At 53.9% G+C, this 11,104-nt stretch overlaps 1 protein-coding gene across 1 annotated transcript; it reads right to left on the bottom strand.

The window, feature by feature from the left end:
* Positions 1-3,242: 3,242 nt before the first annotated feature.
* LOC144486168 (uncharacterized) lies at positions 3,243-7,527 on the bottom strand. Its single transcript, XM_078204258.1, has 2 exons — positions 7,182-7,527; positions 3,243-3,594 (listed from the first exon to the last, which is right to left on the bottom strand). Exons 1-2 carry the CDS (start codon positions 7,475-7,477, stop codon positions 3,243-3,245), a joined length of 648 nt encoding a protein of 215 aa, XP_078060384.1. The 5' UTR covers positions 7,478-7,527.
* Positions 7,528-11,104: the final 3,577 nt, after the last annotated feature.

Genomic DNA, 11,104 nt, shown 5'->3' with positions numbered 1-11,104 from the left:
CCGGCAGGGACCCCTGTTAAAGAGAGAGTCTCTCTTTCTCTCTCTCCATCAGGAACCCCTGTTAAAGAGGGAGTCTCTCTCTCTCTCCGTCAGGAACCCCTGTTAAAGAGGGAGTCTCTCTCTCTCCCTCCCCATCAGGGACCCCTGTTAAAGAGGGAGTCTCTCTCTCTCAGTCAGGGACCCTTGTGAAAGAGAGAATCTCTCTCTCTCTCTGTGTCAGGGACCCCTGTTAAAGAGGGAGTCTCTCTCTCTCTGTCTCTCTCTCTCGATCAGGGACCCCTGTTAAAGAGGGAGTCTCTCTCTCTCTCTCTGTCAGGGACCCCTGTTAAAGAGGGAGTCTCTCTCTCTCTCCCTCCCCAGGGACCCCTGTTAAAGAGAGAGTCTCTCTTTCTCTCTCTCCATCAGGGACCCCTGTTAAAGAGGGAGTCTCTCTCTCTCTCTCTCTGTCAGGGATCCTTGTTAAAGAGGGAGTCTCTTTCTCTCTCTCTCTGTCAGGGACCCCTGTTAAAGAGGGAGTCTCTCTCTCTCTCTCTCTGTCAGGGACCCCTGTTAAAGAGGGAGTCTCTCTCTCTCTCTCTGTCAGGGACCCCTGTTAAAGAGGGAGTCTCTCTCTGTCTCTCTCTGTCAGGGACCCCTGTTAAAGAGGGAGTCTCTCTCTCTCTCTGTCAGGGACCCCTGTTAAAGAGGGAGTCTCTCTCTCTCTCTGTCACAGACCCCTGTTAAAGAGGGAGTTTTCCTCCCTTTAACTAATCCCTTCTGCCTCGCTCCCTATCCCTCTATTCCTCGCATATTCATCTGCTTATCCAAAAGCCCCTTAAACACCCCCATTGCATCTGCCTCCATCACCAACCCTGGCAGCATGTTCCAAACACTTACCATCCTCTGTATAAAAAAACCCTGCCCCTCACATCTCCTTTGAACATTCGCCCCTCTCACCTTAAGTGCGTGTCCCCGAGTGTTAGACATTTCAACTCTGGGGGAAAATGATTCTGACTGTTCACCCCTATCTGCGCCTCTCATCATTTTCGAGACTTCTATCGGGGTTCCCCTCAGCCTCCGCCGCTCCAGCGATACCAACCCTAGTTAATCCAGCCTCTCCTTATAGTTCAGCCCTCTAAGCCAGACAGCATCCTGGTAAACCTGCTGAACAAGATTGGTGACATAGTGGACAGTGAAGAAAGTTATCTCGGATTGCAACGGGATCTTGATCAATTGGGCCAGTGGGCCGACGAATGGCGGATGGAGTTTAATTTAGACAAATGCGAGGTGATGCATTTTGGTCGATCGAACCAAGGCAGGATTTACTCAATTAATGGTAGGGCGTTGGGGAGAGTTACAGAACAAAGAGATCCAGGGCTATAGGTTCATGGCTCCTTGAAAGTGGAGTCACAGGTGGACAGAGTGGTGAAGAAGGCATTCGGCATGCTTGGTTTCATCGGTCAGAACATTGAATACAGGAGTTGGGACGTCTTGTTGAAGTTGTACAAGACATTGGTAAGGCCACACTTGGAATACTGTGTGCAGTTCTGGTCACCCGATTACAGAAAGGATATTATTAAACTAGAAAGAGTGCAGAAAAGATTTACTAGGATGCTACCGGGACTTGATGGATTGAGTTATAAGGAAAGGCTGGATAGACTGGGAATTTTTTCTTTGGAGCGTAGGAGGTTGAGGGGTGATCTTATCGAAGTCTATAAAATAATGAGGAGCATAGAAAAGGTAGACAGTCAACATCTTTTCCCAAAGGTAGGGGAGTCTAAAACTAGAGGGCATAGGTTTAAGTGAGAGGGGAGAGATACAAAAGTGTGTCGAGGGGCAATTTTTTCACACAGAGGGTGGTGAGTGTCTGGAACGAGCTGCCAGAGGTAGTAGTAGAGGCGGGTACAATTTTGTCTTTTAAAAAGCATTTAGATAGTTACATGGGTACGATGGGTAGAGAGGGATATGGGCCAAATGCGGGCAATTGGGATTAGCTTTGTGGTTAAAAAAAAAAGGGCGGCATGGACAAGTTGGGCCGAAGGGCCTGTTTCCATGCTGTAAACCTCTACAACTCTAAGACTATTTCCTCGGGTGGATGGAGCTATTACAAGGGGGCATAACTATAGGATTCATGGTGGGAGATACAGGAAGGATATCAGAGGTAGGTTCTTTACGCAGAGAGTGGTTGGGGTGTGGAATGGACTGCCTGCAGTGATAGTGGAGTCAGACACTTTAGGAACATTTAAGCGGTTATTGGATAGGCACATGGAGCACACCAGGATGATAGGGAGTGGGATAGCTTGATTTCAGATAAAGCTCGGCACAACATCGTGGGCCGAAGGGCCTGTTCTGTGCTGTGCTGTTCTATGACTCTACGACCCTAAACCTCTTCTGCACCCTCTCCAAAGCCTCCAAGTCCTTCCCTGCAATGTGGAGACGAGAATCGAAGACGATACTCTTAAAGTGCGGCCTAACCAAGCTGCCCCCCGACATCCTAACCCTTGTATTAGCTATGAGGAGAGGTTGGAGAAACTCGGTTTGTTCTCTGGAGGTTGAGGGGGTGACCTGATAGAGGTTTACAAGACTATGAGTGGCATGGGACAGAGCGGATAGTCAGATGCTCTTTCCTAGGGTCAAAAAGTCAAGTACTGGGGGACATAGGTTTAAGGTGAGTGGGGAAAAGTTGAGAGGAGATGTGCGGGGCAAGTTTCTTTACACAGAGGGTGGTGAATGTCTGGAACCCGGGGTGGTGGTGGGAGCAGGTACGATGGCGGCATTTAAGGGGCAACGAGACGAATAGGATGGGAATGGGAGGATACGGACTCCGTAAGTGCGTACGGTTTTAGTTAAGACGGGCATCATGGTCGACGCAGGTTTGGAGGGCCGAGGGGCCTGTTCCTGTGCTGTACTGGTCTTTGTACTCAATGCACTGACCAATAAAGTGATGCATGCCGTATGTCTTCTTAACCACCGTTTAGTTTGGAGAGGAGGGGGCGACTCGAAGATTCACAGTTTGATGCGGGGGGGCGGGGGGGATAGTCTTGGGGATTCACAATATGGGGAGGGGGTCTCATTCACCGCTCCGAGGGACGGATCAGACCGTCTCCACCGCACAGAGACCCCCCCCCGCGAGGATATTTCCCCCCCCCCCCCCCGCCACCGCAACCCCCGCTAGTCCCAGCGAACTCTGTTCCTCACACCGGCCCCACCTCCCCTCCCTTCCCCCCCCCCCCCCCCCCCCCCGCCCCCAGCTCTTCTCCGCCTCACTGGGGGTCTCCGCGCACCTCGAACGTGAAGATCACACCCGCCCCTCCCAGTTCATAGACGGGGGGCGGAGTCAGGGGCTCGATGCTGAAGTGCGGCCTCGGATCCGGACCCCCGTACCGGGCTGCCATGTCGCCCTCCGACTCGATCCTCCGCGACCCCCGGGGGGGCAAGGTCAGTGAGTCCTTGTTGTGCGATCCGTCAAACACGGACTCGTAGAGAGGCGGGGGGGTCAACTGAGGGACCGAGAGGCCCCCCACACTCAGGGGCATCCGGGGAATTGTCCATATTTCTCCGGGGGTATCAGCCACGACGGTTCGGTACGACGGGATCGGGTGTAACTCTGTAACCCTGCAGAGAGAGGGAGGAAGGAAGAGTTCAAGTCGGTGCCACTGGGCGAAGAGAGGGGCATCTGTGCCCATCAGGGACCCCCGTTATAGACGGAGTCGCCCATTCTCTGTTAAAGAGGGAGTCTCTCTCTCTCTCTCTCTCTCTCTCTATCAGGGACCCCTGTTAAAGAGGGAGTCTCTCTCTCTCCCTCTCCCTCAGGGACCCCTGTTAAAGAGGGAGTCTCTCTCTCTCTCTGTCAGGGACCCCTGTTAAAGAGGGAGTCTCTCTCTCTCCCTCTCTCTCTCTCTGTCAGGGACCCCTGTTAAAGAGGGAGTCTCTCTCGCTCTCTCTCTGTCAGGGACCCCTGTTAAAGAGGGAGTCTCTCTCTCTCTCTCTCTCTCTCTGTCAGGGTCCCCTGTTAAAGAGGGAGTCTCTCTCTCTCTGTGTGTCAGGGACCCCTGTTAAAGAGGGAGTCTCTCTCTCTCTCTGTCAGGGACCCCTGTTAAAGAGGGAGTCTCTCTCTCTCTCTCTCTCTGTCAGGGTCCCCTGTTAAAGAGGGAGACTCTCTCTCTCTGTCAGGGACCCCTGTTAAAGAGGGAGTCTCTCTCTCTCTCTCTCTCTGTCAGGGACCCCTGTTAAAGAGGGAGTCTCTCTCTCTCTCTGTCAGGGACCCCTGTTAAAGAGGGAGTCTCTCTCTCTCTCTGTCAGGGACCCCTGTTAAAGAGGGAGTCTCTCTCTCTCTCTCTCTCTGTCAGGGACCCCTGTTAAAGAGGGAGTCTCTCTCTCTCTCTGTCAGGGACCCCTGTTAAAGAGGGAGTCTCTCTCTCTCTCTCTCTATCAGGGACCCCTGTTAAAGAGGGAGTCTCTCTCTCTCTCCCTCTCCCTCAGGGACCCCTGTTAAAGAGGGAGTCTCTCTCTCTCTCTGTCAGGGACCCCTGTTAAAGAGGGAGTCTCTCTCTCTCCCTCTCTCTCTCTCTGTCAGGGACCCCTGTTAAAGAGGGAGTCTCTCTCTCTCTCTCTCTCTGTCAGGGACCCCTGTTAAAGAGGGAGTCTCTCTCTCTCTCTCTCTCTCTCTGTCAGGGTCCCCTGTTAAAGAGGGAGTCTCTCTCTCTCTCTCTGTGTGTCAGGGACCCCTGTTAAAGAGGGAGTCTCTCTCTCTCTCTGTCAGGGACCCCTGTTAAAGAGGGAGTCTCTCTCTCTCTCTCTCTCTGTCAGGGACCCCTGTTAAAGAGGGAGTCTCTCTCTCTCTCTCTCTCTGTCAGGGACCCCTGTTAAAGAGGGATTCTCTCTCTCTCTCTCTCTCTCTGTCAGGGACCCCTGTTAAAGAGGGAGACTCTCTCTCTCTGTCAGGGACCCCTGTTAAAGAGGGAGACTCTCTCTCTCTGTCAGGGACCCCTGTTAAAGAGGGAGTCTCTCTCTCTCTCTCTCTCTGTCAGGGACCCCTGTTAAAGAGGGAGTCTCTCTCTCTCTCTCTCTCTGTCAGGGACCCCTGTTAAAGAGGGAGTCTCTCTCTCTCTCTGTCAGGGACCCCTGTTAAAGAGGGAGTCTCTCACTCTCTCTCTCTCTCTCTGTCAGGGACCCCTGTTAAAGAGGGAGTCTCTCTCTCTCTCTCTCTGTCAGGGACCCCTGTTAAAGAGGGAGTCTCTCTCTCTCTCTCTCTCTCTCTCTCTCAGTCAGGGACCCCTGTTAAAGAGGGAGTCTCTCTCTCTCTCTGTCAGGGACCCCTGTTAAAGAGGGAGTCTCTCACTCTCTCTCTGTCAGGGACCCCTGTTAAAGAACAACAAAACAAAGAACAAAGAACAATACAGCACAGGAACAGGCCCTTCGGCCCTCCAAGCCCGCGCCGCTCCCCGGTCCAGGATTGAATCCTGAATCCAGGATCCCCGCCCATTTTTCCAGCCTATCTACATCCTAATATCCTATCCACCGAGCTGTCCCTCACAGCTACGATGCTTTGTTCATTACAACCTATTAACTCACCCCCACCCCCCCATTCCAGACCATGTGATCTCCAGGGAGAGGCGAAAACCCAGAGTGAAAAACCCCAGGGCCAATATGGGGAAAAAAAATCTGGGAAATTCCTTTCCGACCCCCTGAGGCGATCGAAACGAGTCCAGGAGATCACAATGGCCCTGATCGGAAAATGCTTCCCAACCCTAGTCATTTCCACTTCCACGAACACCATCTGAATTCCCTGCCCCCGAGACAGGTTCCCAACTATCCGCAGTCTCGCTCTGTACTGGCACCAGCAAGATGATCATAGAATGAAGCCTTGAAACGAGAAACAAGGAACAATTAGCCCACGCCGCTCCCTGGTCCAAACTAGACCACTCTTTTGTATCCCTCCATTCCCACTCCGTTCATATAGCTGTCTAGATAAGTCTTAAACGTTCCCAGTGTGTCCGCCTCCACCACCTTGCCCGGCAACACATTCCAGGCCCCCACGACCCTCTGTGTAAAATATGTCCTTCTGATATCTGTGTTAAACCTCCCCCCCTTCACCTTGAACCTATGACCCCTCGTGAACGTCACCACCGACCCGGGGAAAAGCTTCCCACCGTTCACCCTATCTATGCCTTTCATAATTTTATACACCTCTATTAAGTCTCCCCTCATCCTCCGTCTTTTCAAGGAGAACAACCCCAGTTTCCCCAATCTCTCCTCATAACCAAGCCCCTCCATACCAGGCAACATCCTGGTAAACCTCCTCTGTAATCTCTCCAAAGCCTCCACGTCTTTCTGGTAGTGTGGCGACCAGAACTGGACGCAGTATTCCAAATGCGGCCAAACCAACGTTCTATACATCTGCAACATCAGACCCCAACTCTTATACTCTATGCCCCGTCCTATAAAGGCAAGCATGCCATATGCCTTCTTCACCACCTTCTTCACCTGTAAAGGGGGAGTCTCTCTCTCTCTCTCTCTCTGTCAGGGACCCCTGTTAAAGAGGGAGTCTCTCTCTCTCCCTCTCTCCGTCAGGGACCCCTGTTAAAGAGGGAGTCTCTCTCTCTCCCTCTCTCCGTCAGGGACCCCTGTTAAAGAGGGAGTCTCTCTCTCTCCCTCTCTCCGTCAGGGACCCCTGTTAAAGAGGGAGTCTCTCTCTCTCCCTCTCTCCGTCAGGGACCCCTGTTAAAGAGGGAGTCTCTCTCTCTCTCTCTCTCTCTGTCAGGGACCCCTGTTAAAGAGGGAGTCTCTCTCTCTCTCTCTCTCTCTGTCAGGGACCCCTGTTAAAGAGGGAGTCTCTCTCTCTCCCTCTCTCCGTCAGGGACCCCTGTTAAAGGGGGAGTCTCTCTCTCTCCCTCTCTCCGTCAGGGACCCCTGTTAAAGGGGGAGTCTCTCTCTCTCTCTCTCTGTCAGGGACCCCTGTTAAAGAGGGAGTCTCTCTCTCTCTCTCTGTCAGGGACCCCTGTTAAAGGGGGAGTCTCTCTCTCTCTCTCTCTGTCAGGGACCCCTGTTAAAGAGGGAGTCTCTCTCTCTCTCTCTCTGTCAGGGACCCCTGTTAAAGAGGGAGTCTCTCTCTCTCCCTCTCTCCGTCAGGGACCCCTGTTAAAGGGGGAGTCTCTCTCTCTCTCTCTCTGTCAGGGACCCCTGTTAAAGCGGGTGCTTACCTGCGAACCTCCTCCCTGGCGGCTGGCGGCTGTCCATTGGCATTGCTGTGCCCACCCGCCGCGGGTTCGGGTGGCGGGCCTGCCCTCTGCTGCGATTGAGCCAGCCTCATGGTGATGGCGATGAGCAGGAAAGCGGCGCCGGCGACGGACAGCGCCACGGCGATGGTGTAGAGGTGCCGCGTGACGCCCGAGGCAGCCGAGTAGAACCAGAGCAGCATGACGATGCCGGGGAGCAGCGTGGCGAAACCCAACGTGGTGGCAGCGTTGTGGACCAGCTTGTGGGCGCCGCGCGACATGTCGCCTGACCGGACCCCCGCGCCCTCACCCCTCTCGCCAGGATGGTGTCCCGGTCGGCGCCGGGGAGGGGGGGTAGTTCCCGGAACTGGTGAATGGAGGCCACCCGGCGGGATAGAGGCAAGTCGCCAGGGAGACTGTCTAATCTGTGTCCACGTCCAGAGGCCGTTCAGTAGACCGTAGCTTCTCAATGGTGCCCACGGCAGCACACATGTCCCAACTCATCCTAATCCCCGTCCTCTCCCCGGCTGTGCCACCGCAGGTACACTCCGGCGCAGCCCGCCAACGCTCACCGGGGCAAGGGCGTGGGGAGGTGTGAACCCGGCTCCTGGAGTTTACGAAGCTTACTCACTCGCCCAGGCGTGAAGAACAACTCAAACACAGGGCACAGTACAATCAGACTGAAGGAGAGAGAGAGAGGGAGAGAGAGAGAGAGAGAGGTGTGGGAGTATGAGTCACTCAAGTAGATTTTGGGACTGTGGGAAAGGAGAGAGAGAGAGAGAGAGACGCCCTGGACTGTCAACACACCTGATACAAAACACAGTGCAGAGAGAGGGCAGAGAGAGAGAGGGGACTGAGAGACACCAGTCAGTGTACAGATATCTCCCTGAGAGAGAGAGAGAGGACTGAGAGACACCAGTCTGTGTACAGATATCTCCCTGAGAGAGAGAGGGGACTGAGAGACACCAGTCAGTGTACAGATATCTCCCTGAGAGAGAGAGAGGGGACTGAGAGACACCAGTCAGTGTACAGATATCTCCCTGAGAGAGAGAGAGAGAGGGGAGTGAGAGACACCAGTCAGTGTACAGATATCTCCCTGAGAGAGAGAGAGGGGACTGAGAGACACCCGTCAGTGTACAGATATCTCCCTGAGAGAGTGAGAGAGGGGACTGAGAGACACCAGTCAGTGTACAGATATCTCCCTGAGAGAGAGAGAGAGGACTGAGAGACACCAGTCAGTGTACAGATATCTCCCTGAGAGAGAGAGAGGACTGAGAGACACCAGTCAGTGTACAGATATCTCGCTGAGAGAGAGAGAGTGGACTGAGAGACACCAGTCAGTGTACAGATATCTCCCTGAGAGAGAGAGAGGGGACTGAGAGACACCAGTCAGTGTACAGATATCTCCCTGAGAGAGAGAGAGGGGACTGAGAGACACCAGTCAGTGTACAGATATCTCCCTGAGAGAGAGAGAGAGAGGGGACTGAGAGACACCAGTCAGTGTACAGATATCTCCCTGAGAGAGAGAGAGGACTGAGAGACACCAGTCAGTGCACAGATATCTCCCTGAGAGAGAGAGAGAGAGGGGACTGAGAGACACCAGTCAGTGTACAGATATCTCCATGTGAGAGACAGAGAGAGTGGACTCAAAGGCACCAGTCATTGTACGGATATCTCACTGACAGAGAGAGAGAGGACTGAGAGACATGAATCAGTATACTGATATCTCCATGAGAGGGAGATAGAGTCAGTGTAGAGATATCTTCCTGAGATAGAAAGAGAGAGATGACTGTGAGAGACACCAGTGTACACATATCTCTCTGAGAGGGAGAGAGGACTGAGAGACACGATTCTGTCCACAGATATCTCCCTGAGAGAGAGAGAGAGAGAGAGAGAGGACTGAGAAACACCAGTCAGTGTTCAGATATCTCCCTGCGAGAGAGAGTGGACTGAGAGACACCAGTCAGTGTACAGATATCTCCCTGAGAGAGAGAGAGTGGACTGAGAGACACCAGTCAGTGTACAGATATCTCCCTGAGAGAGAGAGAGGTGACTGAGAGACACCAGTCAGTGTACAGATATCTCCCTGTGTGCTCGAGAGAGGACTGAGAGACACCAGTCAGTGTACAGATATCTCCCTGCAAGAGAGAGGGAGGTGACTGAGAGACACCAGTCAGTGTACAGATATCTCCCTGTGTGCTCGAGAGAGGACTGAGAGACACCAGTCAGTGTACAGATATCTCCCTGAGAGAGAGAGGGGACTGAGAGACACCAGTCAGTGTACAGATATCTCCCTGAGAGAGAGAGAGGGGACTGAGAGACACCAGTCAGTGTACAGATATCTCCCTGAGAGAGAGAGGGGACTGAGAGACACCAGTCAGTGTACAGATATCTCCCTGAGAGAGAGAGGGGACTGAGAGACACCAGTCAGTGTACAGATATCTCCCTGAGAGAGAGAGAGAGGACTGAGAGACACCAGTCAGTGTACAGATATCTCCCTGAGAGAGAGAGAGGGGGGACTGAGAGACACCAGTGTACAGATATCTCCCTGAGAGAGAGAGAGGGGGGACTGAGAGACACCAGTCAGTGTACAGATATCTCCCTGAGAGAGAGAGAGAGGGGACTGAGAGACACCAGTCAGTGTACAGATATCTCCCTGAGAGAGAGAGGGGACTGAAGACACCAGTCAGTGTTCAGATATCTCCCTGAGAGAGAGAGGGGACTGAGAGACACCAGTGGGAGGGTGCGAATGCTGCGCTTGGGGACGGAAGGTGCCGCCCTTATGTCAATTATGAGGGCTCGGGTCAATTATGAGGTTCATTGCTGCCTCTTGCTGCCTGGGATTGTCCCCAATGGCAGCGAATCCACAGCGAGTCTATAAAATAATGAGGGCACAGATCAGCTGGATAGTTCATGTCTTTTCCCAAAGGTCGGGGAGTCTAAACCTTAGAGGGCAGAGGTTGAAGGTGAGAGGGGCAATTATTTCACACACAGGGTGGTGAGTGTCTGGAACGAGCTGCCAGAGGCAGTAGTAGAGGTGGGGACAATTTTGTCTTTTAAAAAGCATTTAGTTAGATGGGTCGAGAGGGATATGGGCCAAAGGTGGGCAATTGGGACGAGTTTAGGGGTTTAAAAACAGGGGCAGCCTGGACAAGTTGGGCTGAAGGGCCTGTTTCCCTGCTGTATGTAAATCTGAATGATGACGCAATGAGGTGCCGCCCACTCAGTGACGTGGCTGGAAGCGGCCGTTAAACGGTTTCCGCGCGCGGCTGGAGGGGGCGTTCTGACGTCAATGCCGACGCACAGCACGTGACCTGGATCTGGCCAATCGGCGAGCGGGACAATCAGCCCGCCCGCCGCCGTCTCGAGTGCGGAGTTCAGGCGCCGCGCCGTTTCTCACTGCGTGTGCGGGGCTTTCCCAGCGGCTTCACACCGAATCTTTGAGTCACGGTAAGGAATTAAATGAGAGAAAAAGTCTCCGCTTCAGCGGCGCCGACTCTCGCCGACTGGGATTGTCCCCAGTGGCAGCGAGTCGCTGCTTCATCACAAGCTGCCCGAGTGCGCCCGCGCACTGGCTGCCAATCATTCTGCTGGAGCGGGTTCCTATTGGCTGTGTTCATTTGACGGACAGCAGAACGCACCAATGGGGAATGAGGGTGCGGTGAGGTCCCCGCCCACTCAGTGAGAGCGGCTCGCGGTCACGTGGCGCGGCCGTTGACGGTTTCTGCGCGCGGCTGGAGAGGGGGGGTCTGAAGTCACTGCCCGCTCACAGCACGTGACCGGGAGCTGACCAATCGCCGGAAACCAGCCCTCGCCGCCCCGAGTGCGCTTGCGCCAACTTCACTCCGGGAGGGTGCGGCCCGCTTCCTACTGCGCGCAGGCGCACTGCCGTTTTGTCGCTGCGTATC

Source organism: Mustelus asterias, unplaced genomic scaffold (assembly GCF_964213995.1).
Source record: "Mustelus asterias unplaced genomic scaffold, sMusAst1.hap1.1 HAP1_SCAFFOLD_292, whole genome shotgun sequence".
In the NCBI taxonomy this organism is placed as follows: Eukaryota; Metazoa; Chordata; class Chondrichthyes; order Carcharhiniformes; family Triakidae; genus Mustelus; species Mustelus asterias.
The sequence above is the reverse complement of the archived record's forward strand: the minus strand, read 5'-3'. Positions and strand labels throughout refer to the sequence as shown.